This window comes from Rutilus rutilus (genome assembly GCF_951802725.1).
Source record: "Rutilus rutilus genome assembly, chromosome: 9".
Taxonomy (NCBI): Eukaryota; Metazoa; Chordata; class Actinopteri; order Cypriniformes; family Leuciscidae; genus Rutilus; species Rutilus rutilus.
The window spans coordinates 28,763,217-28,784,955 of record NC_140223.1 but is presented as its reverse complement, the minus strand read 5'-3'; the positions used below and the strand labels follow the sequence as shown (position 1 = coordinate 28,784,955).

Sequence of the window (21,739 nt, the reverse complement as noted above, 5' to 3'; positions counted from 1 at the left end):
TTCGTTCCAATGACTGAGTCATTCATGATTGAGACAGATGTTTATGGATTGACCATTGAATCTTTGAGTCAAGCGATTCGTTTCAAAATGCTGAATCATTCAGTAATGAGAAAACAAGTTGCTGTGATCTTTGTTTAACTATTTTTGCTGCTGAAACAGAACAAAAACAGTCAATATTGCATCTAAAATGTAAGTGACTTAATTGTAACTGTTTATTAACCTGTTGTATGAAATCAATGTCACAGTTTCAATCGTGATTGTATTCAGGAAATAGTTGCCTACTCGTCAAGTGAGGTTGCTTAACTCTATCATATGTTATAAAATATATAAAAACTCCATATTTGTAATTTTTATAGTCAGTATGTTGTTAACTGGGTTGCTTTTTTGTGTGCTGATCTCATTTGTTTACAATTCTCCTGGAGAAGCAGCATGAGCCTCAGCAGTGCAACCTTGTTACCATTGATCAGTAATACATTTATTATTAACTGATGATTGCAACTTAAAATGAATGTAATGAAATTAGAATAATCTCTCGTTTTAGTGATTCCCAAGTTATTTTTTTGTTATTGACGTTCTAATCAGGCTATACTCTGGTCGGGCAAGTAAAATTCTCTTTCAGGTAGGCCTATTGTATTTATATATAAATATATTAGGGATGTGACTGTGATAAAATTTTCCCACCGGTTAATCGATGTGTGACACCGCTGAGCGCTTTTAAATCGCTAACTATAGTATACTATATACTAGTAAAATACAGACGTCCGCACAGACATTGATAATGGTGCGGAGTAGAGCGAGCATTTTCAATTTATTCCTATGGATGTAGGAATTAACTAAAACATTTTATTTATGTTTTTGTGTCCACTGTTCAACCGCAACCGCGTCACACACACACACACATTCCAGAATTGCAATCTTGACATCGCAGCCTGTTCATTATAGCCCTAATACAATATAATAATAAAAATAGTCAACCTAACATAAACGAATTACACTGCTCTGTTTAAATAGTCAGTAGTACAATCTGTACCATTCACAGTAAGCAGAGCTCCACTGTGATGTTTCCAAGAACATTTTTGCGCGTGTGAAGAGGATGATTTTTTCCATCGATATTGGAACACGAGTGAAGTACAAAGCCTATAATAAAGAATAGTTTAGCATCCAAATACATCGCAAATATTGAAACATTTTGATTCTAATGAGAGGGTTACGTGAGACCAACACTGCTTACTTTCGTTTTTATTTTTACATTAAATTTAAAGGATTTGTTGTGGAATATTTTGGGTGTATCATAAAATCAGAATAAGGTAAGACAAGTAAAATTTTCTGTCTTATATTTATATATATACGTATATATATACGTATATATATACGTATATATATATATATATGTGTGTGTGTGTGTGTGTGTGTGTATATATATATATATATATATATATATATATATATAAATATAGCTGCGAGCAGCGATGGAGGGCCAAAGCCGGTGGCACCGCCATCCCCGGTGCCTTTAGGTAACTAAAGGCACCGGGGTGGCGGTGCCACCGGCTTGGGCCCGCAATCGCTGCTCGCAGCTATATTTATTATTATTATTATTGTTCTTCAAGGGTTCGGGGGCTTTTGGGGCCTTTAACGTGCTCAAAAACTCATGAAACTTTGCACGCAGGTCAGAACCCGCGGCCATTAGGGCCGGGCTGAAGCTGGTACCCGGGCGTGGCAGGGGGGCTCAACAGCGCCCCCTAGAACACAATCTTAAATCTTGGACACATACAAGAACGTATTAGTATGAAACTCGGTACACATATAGATCTCATCGGGCCGAACAACTTTCGCGCTCTAAGTTATTAGCTCTGCCCAACAGGAAGTCAGCTATTATGGGTTGTTTGAAAAACGCATGCTGTGGAATTTAATGTACTCCTCCTAGGGAATTGATCCGATCCACACCAAACTCGGTCAGCATGAAGTCAAGATATTGAGGATGCTAAATTGCGGACGGATTTTTGATATCTCGAACGGTTTGGCCGTGGCGATGAAACGAATTTATAGCGAGAAAAGATAAACAGGAAGTGTGTTATAACTTCTGCATACATTAACTGATCTTGATGAAACTTCCGCAGTGTGTTCGTTGTAAGAGGCCGATCACATGGATGTGACTATTGTGAGTCAAAGTTATAGCGCCACCAACTGGCAGCAGGAAGTGTGTCACTTTCAAAATGCTTTGAAATCACCCTCTTATTTTTACCCGATTTGCTTCAAACTTTATGTGTATAATGTAGACACACGGCAGATGTAGACCTGTGAAAGGTTTATTGATATCTTAAATACTGTTGCCGTGGCAACGCATCAAACTTTAATATTCTTTTCAGATGCTTTTGAGACTCTTAACATACTTGAAATTGGATGAAACTCGACAGACACATCACATTTATTAGCCGGTAGACATGTGCAAAGTTTCAGAAACGGGCGTGGTGAGGGGCTCAGTAGCGCCACCTTTAGTCAAAAATGGGGGCTTAGTTTTAAGTAGAGTCACAAAAATCGTTATGTATATTGTTCTCATCAAGCCGGACAACTTTCTAATTTATAGTCATAAGCTGTGACCAACAGGAAGTGAGATATTTTGGTTTGAATGTGATTTTTTGTAGAATTCTCTCCCTCTCTCTCTCTGCCTCTGCGTCTCTGTGTGTGTGAGGGGTGGGGGGATTTGTCTCTTGAGTGAGATTTGTTTAAAATTCCTGTTTTTCAAGGTTTCAGGGGCTTTTGGGGCCTTTAACGTGCTCGAAAACTCTTGAAACTTTGCACACAGGTCAGAACCCGCGGCCATCAGGGCCGGGCTGAAGCTGGTACCCGGGCGTGGCAGGGGGGCTCAACAGCGCCCCCTGGAATGGGATCCGAACACTTGTCCATAAATCAAACACACTTGCATGTAATGATATGAAACTCGGTACACATATAGATCACATCGGGCTGAACAACTTTCGTGCTCTAAGTTTTACGCCAGCCCAACAGGAAGTCGGCAATTATGGGTTGTTTGGAGAACGCTTGCTGTGGAATGCGAAGTACTCCTCCTAGAGAATTCATCCAATCCCCACCAAACTCGGTGTGCATGAAGTCAAGACATTGAGGATTCTAAATTGCGGACGGATTTTTGATATCTCGAACGGTTTGGCCGTGGCGAGGAAACGAATTTATGGCGAGAAAAGAGAAACACGAAGTGGTATAACTTCTGCATACATTAACGGATCTTGATGAAACTTCACCAGTGTGTTCGTGGTAAGAGGCCGATCAGATGGATGTAACTATTGTGAGTCAAAGTTATAGCGCCACCAACTGGCAGCAGGAAGTGTGTCACTTTCAAAATGCTTTTGACAAAAGTGGGGGGGTTAGTTTTACCCACAGTTTTAAAAATCAGTACGTACATTGGTCTCATCGAGCCGGACAACTTTCTAATATACAGTTATTAGCTTCGACCAATAGGAAGTCAGATATTTTGGTTTGAATGTGGATTTATTTGCAAATTCAGCCTCTGCTTTTTACCCACTCCTGCTAAGTGTTTTTTTTTTTATTCACACCAAACTTTTTTAACACGATGAAAATACATTAAACATGCTAAATTGTGAACGGATATTAAATATTTCAAACGGTTTTGACATGGCGAGGGATTAAAATAATGTCAAAAAAGGAATCAGAAAACATCTCATATATTCTTAAAATTTAATTATACACCATTTATTTTTATATAAAATTATACAAATATTAGAACTAAACCTATTTTATTCTGTTTTTGCAATTCAAAAAGTATGAAAAAGTTAAAAACAGGCTATTTAGTGCTATTTGTTTCAACAAAAAAGCAAACATAGGGCTATACTGCCCTCTTGTGTCCAAAAGGATATCAAAATAGTATATAAAACGTTTTACTAGGTAGGCCTATTGTATTTAAATATAAATTTATTAGGTATATGACTGTGAGGATATTTTCCCATCGGTTAAGCGACGTGTGACACGAGCGGGTGCTTTTAAATCGCTAATATAAAAGTGAAAGTAAAAAAACGGACGTCCGCACGGACATTGATAATGGTGCACGTTGGAAAGAATGATACTTTTAAACATAACACTAAACCGCCATTAGGTGTCGCCAGGCGACCATCTTAATGAGCGAGTCATTGATTCATTCGTTCAAACGATTCATTCCAATGACTGAGTCATTCATGATTGAGACAGATGTTTATGGATTGACCATTGAATCTTTGAGTCAAGCGATTCGTTTCAAAATGCTGAATCATTCAGTAATGAGAAAACAAGTTGCTGTGATCTTTGTTTAACTATTTTTGCTGCTGAAACAGAACAAAAACAGTCAATATTGCATCTAAAATGTAAGTGACTTAATTGTAACTGTTTATTAACCTGTTGTATGAAATCAATGTCACAGTTTCAATCGTGATTGTATTCAGGAAATAGTTGCCTACTCGTCAAGTGAGGTTGCTTAACTCTATCATATGTTATAAAATATATAAAAACTCCATATTTGTAATTTTTATAGTCAGTATGTTGTTAACTGGGTTGCTTTTTTGTGTGCTGCGCTCATTTGTTTACAATTCTCCTGGAGAAGCAGCATGAGCCTCAGCAGTGCAACCTTGTTACCATTGATCAGTAATACATTTATTATTAACTGCTGATTGCAACTTAAAATGAATGTAATGAAATTAGAATAATCTCTCGTTTTAGTGATTCCCAAGTTATTTTTTTTGTTATTGACGTTCTAATCAGGCTATACTCTGGTCGGGCAAGTAAAATTCTCTTTCAGGTAGGCCTATTGTATTTATATATAAATATATTAGGGATGTGACTGTGATAAAATTTTCCCACCGGTTAATCGACGTGTGACACCGCTGAGCGCTTTTAAATCGCTAACTATAGTATACTATATACTAGTAAAATACAGACGTCCGCACAGACATTGATAATGGTGCGGAGTAGAGCGAGCATTTTCAATTTATTCCTATGGATGTAGGAATTAACTAAAACATTTTATTTATGTTTTTGTGTCCACTTTTCAACCGCAACCGCGTCACACACACACACACATTCCAGAATTGCAATCTTGACATCGCAGCCTGTTCATTATAGCCCTAATACAATATAATAATAAAAATAGTCAACCTAACATAAACGAATTACACTGCTCTGTTTAAATAGTCAGTAGTACAATTTGTACCATTTACAGTAAGCAGAGCTCCACTGTGATGTTTCCAAGCACATTTTTGCGCGCGTGAAGAGGATGATTTTTTCCCTCGATATTGGAACACGAGTGAAGTACAAAGCCTATAATAAAGAATAGTTTAGCATCCAAATACATCGCAAATATTGAAACATTTTGATTCTAATGAGAGGGTTACGTGAGACCAACACTGCTTACTTTCGTTTTTATTTTTACATTAAATTTAAAGGATTTGTTGTGGAATATTTTGAGTGTATCATAAAATCAGAATAAGGTAAGACAAGTAATATTTTCTGTCTTATATATATATATATATATATATATATATATATATATATATATATATATATACACGTGTGTATATATATATATATATGTATATGTATATGTGTGTGTGTGTGTGTGTATACATATATAGATAGATAGATAGATAGATAGATAGATAGATAGATACCGTAAATCCTCTAATAGTGGCCTGTATTCCATTAGTGGCCGGGTCTCTAACATTGGCCGGTCTCGCTGTTGGCGGAGGTAAATAAAGGCCGGTCTCTAATAGTGGCCGGGGCTATTATTGGATACAACGTTTTTCTGGGCAGGCCACAACATTATGCTTGTGATAGTAACATGCAAATACCACAGGGGGGCAATGTTTGCTAATGAATCCAAGCCATAGCTATGGTAGCCTGGTTATGTCAATCACTTCGCTCTTGACTCGCACGTGAGAATTCAGTCACCGGTAGGCTAATGTTGTTTACCATGGCAGCTGCGGAGCCAAAGAGGATTTTTGGCGAAAATCTATTTTTTTAACCCCCTGGGATCGACAATCGCACTGGCGCGATAGGCTCGCTTTTTTTCTTAAGTGCAAACGAGTTTCAAAATACTCTGTTGACTTTGATCTCTTAATTACGGAGAGCGCGCGTTATTCAAACGCAAATAATCTAAGGCGATCCACGCAAACCTGAACACCCACAATCAGCTGGATAACACACATCTATCTAAGTAATAATAATCGTGGAAAATTTACCTCAGAAGTGCTTGGAAGTATTATTTCGAGGAGCAACGGATCCAGCTGAGAAATAGGTCAGTTCTATTTGCTTTGTTTTAATCGCAATAGTGTCTGTAAGTTACACGCAAAAAGACACGCGTTTCTAGTGTGTGAATGAATGAATGAAATCAATGAATGCACAGATGCGTGCTGTTGTGGAGCTAACGTTACTACTGCTGGAACAAATACTGTTTCAAAATGAGTCATTGCTTTTCACAAAAAATATTATTTATATTATATTTATTTGTTGTTAATGTTCTGTATGCATACCATAATGTTATATGGTAACTAACTGTACGTTTTCAATAAATTAACCTAGTATTTTATAGGTTAAAATAGACACAAAATCTCGTTTTTATTCATTCTACTGGTAGTCCGTTTTGCTCAAATACAAATAAAGGCCTGTCTCTAATTATGGCCTCCTTCCAATAAAGGCCTGGGCCGCGATGCGCTTGAGTAAAATAAAGGCCCGGGCCTTTATTAGAGGATGTACGGTAGATAGATAGATAGATAGATAGATAGATAGATAGATAGATAGATAGATAGATAGATAGATAGATAGATATAGATTGATAGATAGATATTTATATACACATATATATATATATATATATATATATATATATATATATATATATAGATAGATAGATAGATAGATAGATAGATAGATATATATATATATATATATATATATATATATATATATATATATATATATTAGGGCTGGGCAAGTTAACGCGTTATTATCGCGTTAACGCATTAATTAATTAACGCCGACAATTAGTTTATCGCGCATTAACGTACTTTTTATTAGTATTATTTTGAAAGTCCGTTGCTCACTGCGTCTGAATACACATACCATAGATAGACTATACAACCGAATACAACACAAACCATGGGTCATAGGAGGGGTGGGATGTTTCTCAGTAAGCTACTGGCTGCTTTGGATGGGTGTCATCACGCGTCTCAACCAATGAAAGCATTTGTTGTGAGCCTAAGAGAGCTGCAGCGCGAAACAGAAAATATCTGGTGCGGAAAGAAAAATGGAAAAAGGTACCGATCTCTTAAATGGACATTTTTATTTTAAACCTCTTCCACATGGTCGAGTTGATAGAACTAAAGCTATTTGTAACCACTGCAAAGCTGAATTTTCTTATCATCGGAGTACTTCGAGTCTGAAGTATCACTTAAATGCAATGCACACTGTTGATGCCAGCAAATCACACCCTCAAACAAACAGTGGAGGAAGGCTTCGGCAGACTACATTGGATGCAGCATGTGGGCGAACTATAGACAAACAAAAGAAAGACAAGCTAACAAATGCCATTGCGAAGTGGGTAGCTACAAACTGCAGGCCGATTAGTATTGTGGAAGATGTCGGTCTGAAGAATGTTATTAGGATCGCAGCGAATGACTGCACGTATGAGCCTCCCCCAAGACGCACCATCGCAAGAAGAATACACGAATTGTATGAAAAGGAGAGGACTATAAAGGCGACGGCGTTACAACGTGCACCAACTGTTGCCCTCACCGGAGACTACTGGACATCGCTGGGTAACCATAATTACCTCGGAGTTACAGTGCATTACATTGATGAACAATGGGAACTGCATTCACATGCTCTGACTGTAATGAAAACGCAAGAGAGACATTTTGCGGAAACGTGTGCTGAACATTTTATTCATGTTGCACAGCAGTGGGACGTTTCAAATAAAGTAAGCACACTTAGCACAGATAGTGCAAGAAATATGATCGCTGCTGCGAGACATCTGCCTTTTGAACACGTTCCCTGCGTCGCGCACAGTCTCCAGCGTTCTGTCACAGTATCTCTGCACAACAGCGCGTTTGACAATGTCCTGGCCAAATGCAGAAAGGTTGTGGGCCATTTCAAACACAGCCCAGCAAGTGCTGCAGAATTAGAACAAAAACAAATTGAACTTGGACAGAAGAAAGAGTCGCTTATACAAGACATTCCAACCAGATGGAATTCGACTCTGGACATGATAAAAAGTGTCCGCAGAAACGAACAGCCACTGAGGGATGTCCTCACCACACACAACACGAAGATCGCCATGCCAACAACAGCTGAAATGGACAAACTGCAAAGGTTGGAAATGCTACTGGAGCCCTGCAGGTATATTTTACGTCATTTCTCACTGTCTTGTCTGAGTGCATGTGAGAGAGAAATACTGTGTCTGTATGTGTGTGTAAGCATGAATATGAGGACATTTTTTTTGTGTATAAGTGAATGCAAAACATTTGAGTGAAATGGGTTTGACTTTTTGCAGGTATGTGACTGAACTTCTGGGAGGAGAAAAGTATGTTTCATGCTCTGTGGTTCTGCCTGCTTTTTGCCATCTCTCTCGGGTGATGGCGAGCTCAGATGATGACCCTGCCTATGTGGTCAAATTCAAGTCTACATTCAAAACAGACCTGGAGACACGCAAGGAAAATGCCAACATTGCATATCTGAAGATTGCAACCGCATTAGACCCGAGATTCAAGGACCTCAAGTGTATACCCAGAGCTGAGAGAGGTGAGGTGTGGGCCTCAGTCACTAACTTACTCAAGGAACAGAGGGTTGTTGCAGAGGAACCTGTGGAAGCAACAACATCAAAGCCACCAAAGAGAAAGTTTGCCCTATTGGCTGCTTCATCAGAGTCTGATTCTGAACCCGAGGAAGACTCAATTGAGAACTATGTGCGTCGATACAGAGAAGAGCCCACCATCAGTACAGAGGCCTGTCCATTACAGTGGTGGTCCAAACATGCAGGCTCACACAGCAGGCTGGCCTCCATTGCACAGAAGTACTTGGCCACACCTGCAACATCCGTACCCTGTGAAAGGTTGTTTTCTCTTGCTGGTCATATTGTACAGAAGAAGAGAGTTTCTTTATCATCTGAAAATGTGAATGACCTTGTGTGTCTTAGCAACTGGCTTGGTGCAGATGAGTAAGTAAATGTAAAGTTGGAAGAATGGATAAATGCAGTTAATTTTGTCCACTCAACCTGTATTACTGAATGTTTTTTTTGTTTTGTTTTTTGGACTGAGATTCTCCAAAGGAGATTTATGTTGTTGTTCGGAAGGGGCTAGTTATAATGTTATGATCAAGGTTCTGGAATTTATTTATTTTTTACAAACTAAACAAAACGTTAATGCCCTGGCAGTGGCAAATAGTTTTGGTTTTATATTTAATTTTAATTTGATTACATTAATGTTTAAGTTAAGATTTACAAGAAATATGTTAACTGCTACTAACTTTTAACTGCTGTAAAAAAAAAAAGATTTGCATGTGAATCTCTTTTGCGCGAGTGGGCGTGTTCAAATTAAAAGTAATTAGGAAGCGTTTGAGAAGCTGGACATCTTGTTGGTTTTATACAAATTACTTAAACAGAGAATATTTGTTTTCAGTTTGAAACCGATCATTTAAAAGTACACACTTAAATGTTTATAAAGGTATATGGCTCATAAATGTGTGACAAGTATTCGCTGAGTTTTGTTTCAGTTTATAGACGTGCTCAAGAAAAAAAAGTTAACCGCGACGGAGAGGCAGAACGCACACCCTGTTTATTTTCTTTATTTTTCAAAAGCACAATGTTTTGATTTGATTGTAAGTGGACACATACAAAAGTAGAAATATCACAGATTCTTTTTTTATATTTCTTTTTTCTGTATGACCATAAATGATGGAGAAATTTAAGTTTATAGTTCTACAATGTGAAGAAAATCCAGCAAAACGCGGGGGCGCGTTTGCCGACCTCAGAGGGTTAATCAATGCATGCTGATGAACAATGTATAATAATAATAATAATAATAATTAATCTGCATACCCTAGTTTTGCACTGATGTAAAAAGACTGACAGTGACACAATAAGACCTCATGTTAGCAAAATGTTTTAATCTTTTAACTCTTAAAAAAAAAAACTTAAAAAAAACATGTATGTTCTTTAATGTTTGATTATTATTTTACGGTCTTCACATAGGGATGGGAATTGATAAGATTTTATCAATAATAATGCCACTGACGATTCTGATTATCGATCCAATTCTTTATCGATTCTCTTATCGATTCTTGATAGCACTGTGTGGAAAAATGTAGTCATATGCTTCTTTTTTTTTAAAACAAGTGGTTTTCTTTATTTTGAAGTTTAAGCTTGAGTTAGCAAACTGTACTTTTTTATATAATTTATGTAATAAATATAACCTTATTGTAAAGTGTTACTGATTAGTTACACCGATTCAGACGTCACCTGAGCTACTGTTGGAAAGATTAGTTGTTTTAACCAAAAAAAAAAAAAAATAGTTGTTTTAACCATTCATTAAAATGATTCGGTTCAAAGGAGTCATTAGTTCGCGAATTGGACGTGTCGTGCGCGTTGTGTGATTATGCCAGCAGTTAGGACACTGACATCCAAGATTTGTGTCAACATAAAAACATTTCATCACTGTATAGTTTTATTTCGTTTAATTCAAGTGTTGTTTAAGTCAGCTGAATGTCCAGAACGCTTTTCAGAGAAGATAAGGAAACTTATTTAGCAAAATTCACACCCAGCAGTAATTCAGAAAAAAAAGGTCTTTCGACCTTTTACCACCGTGTCGATTTATTTTTGATTAATATGTGCGTGCGAGGGAGAGAGAGCAACACAGCGCCTAGTTTGGAGACGGTGAAGTCGTTTACACAGAGAGTGCGCGCGCGCAACCGGCTCTCTCTCTCTCTCTCTGCTCGTTCTTTCAGTTAAACATACACCCTGTCACAAACGCAGCCGTTCATCTACATTACTCACCGATCAAATAAGACTTTGGCGGGACAAAAAATCATTTTGGTGGGCGCTAAAATGCAGGAAAATTCATGCGCGAGTTTCCATTAGACTCGCACGGTAGCCAGCCGTCTCATCAAATGGCGAGCTCAGCTCAGTTGACGCTGTGTGCTTCAAGATTCTGACGCAAGTCCTAAGATTCCAATTGGCCAAGAGAAAAAGTGCTAAGATTCCGATTGGCCCAGAGAAATGTCAATTATAAGAATTATCCAATAATGTTTCGCAATTCTAGCCTGCATGGCAGTTACTGTGAGAAACAATACCCCCCCCCCCCCTCGAAAAAAAACTCTCCGGTTCTACGCGATTCACGTAAATGACCCAATTGACCAAGAAAACGGCGATTGTCGCCGAAAAGCGACAAGTTTGCAGGTATGGATTAATCGCGATTAAAAAATGTAATCGTTGCCCAGCACTAATATATATATATATATAAATATATAAATAAATAAATATAGCTGCGAGCAGCGATGGAGGGCCCAAACCGGTGACACCGCCACCCCGGTGGCACCGCCACCCCGGTGGCTTTAGTGTAACTAAAGGCACCAGGGTGGCGGTGCCACCGGCTTGGGCCCGCAATCGCTGCTCGCAGCTATATTTATTATTATTATTGTTCTTCAAGGGTTCGGGGGCTTTTGGGGCCTTTAACGTGCTCAAAAACTCATGAAACTTTGCACGCAGGTCAGAACGTGCGGCCATTAGGGCCGGGCTGAAGCTGGTACCCGGGCGTGGCAGGGGGGCTCAACAGCGCCCCCTAGAAAACAATCTTAAATCTTGGACACATACAAGAACGTATTAGTATGAAACTCGGTACACATATAGATCTCATCGGGCCGAACAACTTTCGCACTCTAAGTTATTAGCTCTGCCCAACAGGAAGTCAGCTATTATGGGTTGTTTGAAAAACGCATGCTGTGGAATTTAATGTACTCCTCCTAGGGAATTGATCCGATCCACACCAAACTCGGTCAGCATGAAGTCAAGACATTGAGGATGCTAAATTGCGGATGGATTTTTGATATCTCGAACGGTTTGGCCGTGGCGATGAAACGAATTTATAGCGAGAAAAGATAAACAGGAAGTGTGTTATAACTTCTGCATACATTAACTGATCTTGATGAAACTTCCGCAGTGTGTTCGTTGTAAGAGGCCGATCACATGGATGTGACTATTGTGAGTCAAAGTTATAGCGCCACCAACTGGCAGCAGGAAGTGTGTCACTTTCAAAATGCTTTGAAATCACCCTCTTATTTTTACCCGATTTGCTTCAAACTTTATGTGTATAATGTAAACACACGGCAGATGTAGACCTGTGAAAGGTTTATTGATATCTTAAATACTGTTGCCGTGGCAACGCATCAAACTTTAATATTCTTTTCAGATGCTTTTGAGACTCTTAACATACTTGAAATTGGATGAAACTCGACAGACACATCACATTTATTAGCCGGTAGACATGTGCAAAGTTTCAGAAACGGGCGTGGTGAGGGGCTCAGTAGCGCCACCTTTAGTCAAAAATGGGGGCTTAGTTTTAAGTAGAGTCACAAAAATCGTTATGTATATTGTTCTCATCAAGCCGGACAACTTTCTAATTTACATGAACCATCTCCGACCAACAGGAAGAGAGATATTTTGGTTTGAATGTGGATTTTCTGAAGAATTTTCTCTCCCTCTCTCTGTGTCTGTGTGTGTGTGAGGGGAGGGGGGGATTTGACTATTGCTTTTATATTGTTAATCAAGGTTTCAGGGGCTTTTGGGGTCCTTAACGTGCTCAAAAACTCTTGAAACTTTGCACACAGGTCAGAACCCACGGACATCAGGGCCGGGCTGAAGCTGGTACCCGGGCGTGGCTGGGGGGCTCAACAGTGCCCCCTTGAACGGGGTTCTAAAACTTGATCCATATATCAAACACGCTCGCATGAATTAATATGAAACTCGGTACACATATAGATCTCATCGGGCCGAACAACTTTACCCCGGTCAAGTTTTACGCCAGCCCAACAGGAAGTCGGCTATTATGGGTTGTTTGGAAAACGCTTGCTGTGGAATGTGAAATACTCCTCCTAGAAAATTCACCGTGTCCCCTTCAAACTCGGTGTGCATGTAGTCAAGACTTTGAGGATGCTAAATTGCGGACGGATTTTTGATATCTCGAACGGTTTGGCTGTGGCGAGGAATCGAATTTATGGCGAGAAAAGAGAAACACGGAATTGGAATAACTTCTGCATACATTAACTGATCTTGATGAAACTTCAGCAGTGTGTTCGTGGTAAGAGGCCGATCAGATGGATGTAGCTATTGTGAGTCAAAGTTATAGCGCCACCAACTGGCAGCAGGAAGTGTGTCACTTTCAACATGCTTTTGACAAAAGTGGGGGGGTTACTTTTAACTACAGTAAAGAAAAAATAGTTTGTATATTGTTCTCATCAAGCCGGACAACTTTCTAATTTACATTCAATAGCTCTGGCCATCAGGAAGTCAGATATTTTGGTCTGAATGTGAATTTTTTTGCAAAATCAGCCTCTGAATTTTTAGCCACTCCTCTTAAACTATTTATTTTATTCGTACCAAACTTTTTCAACATGATGAAACTACATTAAATATGCTAAATTGTGAATGGATAATAAATATCTCAAACGGTTTTGCTATGGCGAGGGATTAAAGTAAAAATCTTCTAAAAATGTAATTATATACCATTTATTTCTATATAAAAGTATACAAATATCACAACTAAACCCATTTTATTCTGTTTTTGCAATTCAAGAAGAATGAAAAAGTTAAAAACAGGCTATTTAGTGCTATTTGGTTCAACAAAAAAGCAAACATAGGGCTATACTGCCCTCTTGTGTCCAAAAGGACATCAAAATAGTATATAAAACTTTTTACCAGGTAGGCCAATATTGTATTTAAATATACATTTATTAGGTATGTGTCTGAGGATATTTTCCCACCGGTTAATCGACGTGTGACACGAGTGGGTGCTTTTAAATCGCTAATATAATAGTGAAAGAAAAATAATGATAATGTTGCACACACAAATCACACACATGTGGGAAAGAATGATGCTTTTAAACAACACTAAACCGCCATTAGGTGTCGCCAGGCATCCATCTTAATAAGCGAGTCATTGATTCATTCGTTCAAACGATTCGTTCGAATGAGTCGATCATGATTAAGACAGATGTTTATGGATTGATCATTCAATCTTTGAGTCAACCGATTCGTTAAAAATGCTGAATCGTTCAGTTATGAGAAAACACGTGATGCGTGATGGTTCTGCCGTGATCTTTGTTTAACTATTTTCGCTGCTGAAACAGAACAAAAACAGTCAACATTGCATCTAAAATGTAAGTGACTTAATTGTAACTGTTTATTAACCTGTTGTATGAAATCTAGGGGTGGGAGAAAAAATTGATTCTTAGATGCATCGCGATGCGGACGTGGACGATTCTGAATCGATTCACAAATGTCAAAAAATCGATTCTCTAAAAAAATATTTTTCTAATAACGTAATATTGACGGAAGGCAAAAGGCGGAACTCTAAGCGGACGTGCGTGCAGTCTGTGGTGCGCACATAACAGAGAAGTTTCTTCTGCTCACCAAGGCTGCATTTATTTGATTAAAAATACAAACAAAAACAGTAATATTGTAAAATAGTATTCCAATTTAAAACAGCTGCTTTCTATTTTAATATATTTTAAACTGTTATTTATTCCTGTGATCAAAGCTGAGTTTTCAGCATCATTACTCCAGTCGTCACTGTCACATGATCCTTCAGAAATTATTCTAATATGATGATTGATACTCAAGAAACATTCATTATTATTTTAAATGTCGAAAACAGTTGTGTACAGTCTTTGATGAATAGAAAGTTCAAAAGAACAGCATTTATCTGAAATCTAAAGCTTTTGTAACATTAAACACTACCGCTCAAAAGTTTGTGGTTAGTAATAATTAAAATTTTATTTTTGGGGGAAAGAAATAAAATAAATCAGTACTTTTATTTATGAAGGATGAGTTAAACTGATCAACAGTTACAGTAAAGACATTTATAATGTTAAAAATATATATATTTGAAATATATGCTGTTCTTTTGAACTTTACATTCATCAAAGCATTTTGAAAAAAAAAAAATCTGTACACAACTGTTTTCAACATTGAAAATAATAATGAATATTTATTGAGCATCAATCATCATATTAGTATGATTTCTGAAGGATCATGTGACACTGAAGACTGGAGTAATGATGCTGAAAACTCAACTTTGATCACAGAAATGAATTACTATGTAAAATATTTTAAAATTGAAAACAGCTGTTTTAAATTGGAATAATATTTCACAATATTACTGTTTTTGTTTGTATTTTTAATCAATAAATGCAGCCTTGGTGAGCAGAAGAGACTTCTCCTAAAAACATTAAAAATCTTACTGACCCCAAACTTTTGAACAATAATATATATATATATATATATATATATATATATATATATATATATATATATATATATGTATATATATATATATATATATGTATGTGTGTGTATGTATGTATGTATGTATATATATATATATATATATATATATATATATATATATATATATATATATATATATATATAAATATAGCTGCGAGCAGCGATGGAGGGCCAAAGCCGGCGGTACCGCCACCCCGGTGCCTTTAGGTAACTAAAGGCACCGGGGTTGCGGTGCCACCGGCTTGGGCCCGTAATCGCTGCTCGCAGCTATATTTATTATTATTATTATTATTCTTCTCCGCATTGAATTGCATTTTTGAGGGCCTAAACATGCGCGAAAACTCACGAAACTTTGCACACGCGTCAGAACTGGCGAAAATTTACATCTGATATAGGTTTCAGAATTGGACGGGGCAAAATGGCTCGATAGCGCCACCTATAAAAGTTCAACGGAGTGCGCCTCCCGCAACGTTCAACGTACGTGCACGAAATTCGGTACATACGTGTAATGACCTAATACCTACAAAAAAGTCTCTTGGAGCATAGCCCTAAACACAACAGGAAGTCAGCCATTTTGAACTTCCTCTCAGATTTTTGTGCAGTTTTTGCCATTTTCAGGCCTCGTACTTTAACGAACTCCTCCTACAGTTTTAATCTGATCATCTTCAAATTTGGTGAGTGTAATCTTAAGGCCTTTGCGACGTTAAATTGCGAAGATCTTGAGTTTTCGTCGAAGGGCGGGTCCTCGGCGGCCTTACAAATTTCGATGTTTCGCCATGAAACAGGAAGTTGCTGTAACTCAGGCATGGAATGTCCAATCTGCCCCAAACTTCACACGTTTGATAAGAGTTCTGTCCTGAACACATGGCCATGCTCATATTCAGTTATAGTCATAGCGCCACCTGCTGGCAACAGGAAGTGACATGTTTAACACTGTTATGGACTCCTAATAACATATAAAAAAGTGCCAGCAAGTGCTAAACATGCTAACAACATACTAGAAGCATGCTAAAACATGCTAGCAAACTCTTAGCTAAGTGCTAAAGCATGCTATTATTGCAATTAAATAGGAATTTGCTGTAACTCAGGCATGGAATGTCCAATCTGCCCCAAACTTCACACTTTTGATAAGCGTTCTGTCCTGAACACATCTACATGAGAATATTCAGTTATAGTAATAGCGCCACCTACTGGCAACAGAAAGTGTCATGTTTAACACGTTGATGCCATTCTAGCAACATGTTAAAAATGCCATTGAGGTCTAAACATGCTAGAAACATGTTAAAACATGCTAGCTAATGTTAAAACATGCTAGCAATACTTAGCTAAGTGGTAAAGCATGCTAATTCAATGAAACAGGATGTTGTTGTTACTCAAGAAGGCAATGTCCAATATGCGCCAAACTTCACACTTTTAATAAACGTTCTGTCCTGAACACATGACCATGCTCATATTCAGTTATAGTCATAGCGCCACCTGCTGGCAACAGGAAGTGACATGTTTAACACTGTTGTGGACTCCTAATAACATATAAAAAAGTGCCAGCAAGTGTTAAACATGCTAACAACATACTAGAAACATGCTAAAACATGCTAGCAAACTCTTAGCCAAGTGCTAAAGCATGCTATTATTGCAATTAAATAGGAATTTGCTGTAACTCAGGCATGGAATGTCCAATCTGCCCCAAACTTCACACTTTTGATAAGAGTCATGGCCTGAACACATCTACATGAGAATGTTCAGTTATAGTAATAGCGCCACCAACTGGCAACAGGAAGTGACATGTTTAACACGTTGATGCCGTTCTAGCAACATGTTAAAACATGCTAACAATGCTTAGCTAAGTTCTAAAGAATGCTAATTCAATGAAACATGACTTTGTTGTTACTCAAGAAGGCAATGTCCAATTTGCACCAAACTTCACATGTTTGATAAGAGTTCTGTCCTGAACACACATCCATGCTCATATTCAGTTATAGTCATAACGCCACCTACTGGCAACAGAAACTGACATGGTTAACACAGTAATGCAGTACTAACCACATAATTATTGTGTACTGAGCATGCTAGAAACAGACTAAACATGCTAGCAACACTTAGCTGAGTCATGAAGCATGCTATTATCACCATTATACAAAACATTTTGTAACTGACTTTGACATACTCTTACTATATATACCTCCTTAAATGTACATTTCCCAACCATGCTCTGCCTTCCTAAAGCCACCGAGTGTTGATGGCACGGGTGCGAGGGCCCTTTCATCGCTGCTTGCAGCTTTAATTGGTACTGATCCTTTTTTCAGGAGCAGCTTCTTAGCAAATAACCAGCTTTTTACTGATCCTCGTTTGTAAAGCAGTCTGGTGTGTGAAATGATTCGCGCAAACATGACAGCATTGCTGTTGATCGTGGGGAATATTCCCTTCGAAAACAAACTCAGCCACTGCGTCTTCAGCGGTTCGGATTTAGGAACATCATCAATGTGACTGCTGTGTTCCTTATTACAACCATGAACAGAACACCACAATCGCTACTCAGCACTCCAGCTATCAACAATGAACGCGCCTATCGGCGCGTGCTATGATTGACAGCTCGCTCACGAGGGCGCGAGGGCGGGTCTGTGTTGAAACGCTGATGTCAATCAGCCATCGTGGGAGGGGCGTCGATTTTGTGACGTCACAATATCGAACAGCTTGATTTGAGACAGGAGGAAACATATAAGAAGATTAAAAAAAAAAACACTGGATGGATTTTTATCATTTTATGATGGTTGTGTACAGGCACTGCCAACACACATTTCAGTACAATCAACTTGTATAAGTGCATGCACCATTATATGACCCCTTTAACATTAATGCACTGTGAACAAGAACATGACAATTTTTATTATCTAAGATTAACAAAGTGTAGGAAATGCTGCAAGAATATGTTGTTCGTATTAGTTATTGCATTAACTAACTTTAACAAAAGACATTATTGTAAAGTATTACCCAGGTTTTCATTGCACTTCTTGTGAAAAGCGTGAGCGTGCATCCAGTTTAGCTCTAGTCTGACTGTTTCATGTGGGACAGGCATGTCATTGTCACATCAGATTTCCTGTTAGCACCTAACAGCCTTCTGTGTAGAAAAACAAAGCAAGACCCCAATATTAGATTATATCTGAAAGCATAAACATGCAATATATTTTTTCAAAACACTGCTTTGGCCAAAACACAAACTTTGCATGAAAAGTATAATGGATGACAGTTGTAAACTAATTCAAGTCTTTAACTTGTTAGTTAACCTTCATCCTTCCTGAATATTAATAAGGCACAGGAAGTGAGACCGTAACAGATGCGTGAAAGCCCCCCTCAGTGACTGACATGCGAAAATATTCTGGTTCTGACAGCAACAACAATATTGCAGGAAGCCACTGATTTGTGAGAAGCTCAGAGGTAAGTCAGACAGCATCGACTGAAACAATTCAGCATTTATTTCAAATGTTATCAGAGACTGTACCCCCAAAATGACAAGACAGTTTTCATGTTTCAATATTTCAGGATGTCGTAAATGTGCTCCGGAACGTTCTTCACATTAAATGATGTGTTTTACTACGTGTAGCCTACTTAATGTAACGTTAAAAGCCATCAATAAGAAGAGAAGAGAGCCAAGTTTTTATTCTGATAGGTCTAAATAAGTCATGCTGTATATAATAAGCAGCAGAAAATGGCACTGAATCTGTTATAAGATCATTGTTTTTCAAATTTACAGACAGAGATGTTATTCCAGGAGGTTGTTTTTGCCGCTGTCTTCTTTGCTTTATATCCCTCAGGTAACACACTTACTCTTATTTTCAGTTTCTATTGTATTTACAACTAATGGCTTTAAACTTAAAATATATTCATGGATCAAAATGCATCTTATTATTTCAAAATAGTATATAAATATAGTACAGAGCTGGGTAGTAACTGATTATATGTAATCTGGATTACATAATCAGATTCCTAAAATTAAATACTTGTAATTAGATCATATTACATTTTAAAATACTCGTAATCAGACTAGTTACTTTTTTATTGATTACTAAATATTCACAAAATGACAGTAAATTATTCATAATTCAATGATTCTCCATAATTCTAAGAATTTTATCTTTTAAAATTTCCTTTCTAAAAAAACCTATTGCTTATATATGTTCGGAAATTCTTCAAGTTTTGTGGAATTACACACACAAGAACGACCACTAGGCAGTTATTACATGGAAAATTGAGAGGCCACACAGAATAAACAAGCAAATATATATATGTTTTTAGTAAGTGCAGACAGATTTGTGTGATATGTTTTATTTTGACTGTTTTTATTTTAAAATATTTTAATTAATTGTCAGCTTTTTATCAATTTTACCCCTGATGTTCCCACACAAACTCCACTTTGAAAAAAGTCATACATGTTTAATGCACTTCACGCAATGAGTGTAATACATTTTCTTTCTCCTTGCATGTTTATATCAATAGGCCAATACTTGAAATCAATTAAATCAACGTGATAAATGAGTTGGGTCAAAAGTACAAAAAAATGTATCCGATATTAGATAATATTACCTAAAATGCATAATGTAATCTATATAGAACCCCAATGAGTGTGGCATCAAGATTAAACATCTTTTGGATGTTTCTCCATTCTGGTTCTCACAGGAAAGGCTCACACACAAAACAGCGTGAAGCAGTGGCCAGGTGAGGTGTACAGCACACCCGGAGGAAACATCACCATACACTGTCACACTCATGGAGACATTCAGGAAGCCATCTGTTTAGTAAACTGGTACTATGAAAGAGTTGGGAAACATGAGAACATCAACAAGCTTGCTCAGTTTAGTGGGAGACATTCTGAAAAAGCAAACCACTCACGCTCAAGCTTTACCCTGACCTCACTAGAGCTCAACGACACCGGCATGTTCAGCTGTAATTATATCTGCAAAATCAATGGCACATTTGAGCAGCACTGTGGGACTGGGACTCGACTTTTCGTACATTTTAGGACTGAAAATGTGACTCGGGGAAGCCCACTTTGTACCTCCAATATTACAGGTAAGAAAGAGGATCATTTTCTCTTTGTAAACTCTTTGTAAAATAGCTGTGGAACTTTTATGTTTTGCTACAATTTCTCATTATCACTCTCTTGTTCTCTGACCAGATGGAGTGGAGGATGAATCCAGAGTTGACCTGATTTTCCCCTTTCTTGTTTTAATTGTTTTATTATCTAAACTTGTGGTATTTATATTTATGAGTTCCATTGCACTTTTTTCTCCACATTAAATCCAATCCTCATGTTTTCTCGATGCAAGGCATGTTTATTCATATGGCATATTTAATATACAATGGTAGCTGAAAGTGCTTAAACTGGCATTATTTAAGGAGAAAAAAATCAAATGAAAATATAAATTTTAACAATTTTTTTTTTCCAATAATCTAAGGAAAAGCGTGCTCACAACAAACAGGACTAGAACACAAGCAAGTAGTTTTGAACAGTAGTTTATAAAAGGACATAACCTAATGAAATAATGTAGAGCAATCAGATAAGTAAAAGTACAGCACGGTGCTTTGGTGAGAATGCACAAAACAATGAAAAACATATTATATCATACTGAAAACACACTTCAGTTTCTCAAATTAATAACAATGGAAGATGTGAATCAGTGTGTGGGCACTGGGAACATTACTGCTGGTGTGCCCGGGTTGCAGAGTTCAACAGTCACTACATTCATTCCACAATAATTTTTTTCCATTAGGTTGTACCAGTGATGGCAAAAGTAAATGATTTTTTTCCAAGATAAAATGCCCTTTTGTACCAGCTTTGTATGAGGTTTTATACTGAAACCCATGTGGTCCAACAGTATCACTCTAAAAAACATATGAGTCACATATGGACACACCTAACCGTTGGTTCAAATATTGTATTTAAACCAACGGTTTGTCTATATTTGCCCCAAACATGGGTTGAAACAACCCAGCATTTTTTAGTGTATGAAAATGCATTATCACTGAAATCAGCAATTGTGGATGAGTCACCAACAGAACAGCATTATTCAAAATGGGAATCTTTTCTAACAATAAATCTTTACTATAGCTTTTTATGAATTTAACACATCCTTGCTGAAAAAAAGTTTTAATTTCTTTCAAAAAAAAAAAAAAAAAAAAAGAAAGAAAAAAAGT

General features: G+C 37.5%; 1 protein-coding gene and 1 long non-coding RNA gene across 2 annotated transcripts; both read left to right on the top strand.

The window, feature by feature from the left end:
- The first annotated feature begins 7,202 nt into the window (after window positions 1-7,202).
- LOC311297030 (E3 SUMO-protein ligase ZBED1-like) lies at window positions 7,203-10,947 on the top strand. The gene is made up of 2 exons (XM_084419098.1): window positions 7,203-8,394; window positions 8,549-10,947. The coding sequence occupies exons 1-2, from the start codon at window positions 7,304-7,306 to the stop codon at window positions 9,213-9,215; spliced, it is 1,758 nt and encodes a 585-aa protein (XP_084275224.1). The 5' UTR covers window positions 7,203-7,303; the 3' UTR covers window positions 9,216-10,947.
- Window positions 10,948-18,877: 7,930 nt separating this feature from the next.
- LOC311297632 lies at window positions 18,878-21,704 on the top strand. Its single transcript, XR_014628852.1, has 4 exons — window positions 18,878-18,982; window positions 19,299-19,359; window positions 20,222-20,614; window positions 20,721-21,704. It is a non-coding gene; the product is annotated as an uncharacterized lncRNA (long non-coding RNA).
- Window positions 21,705-21,739: the final 35 nt, after the last annotated feature.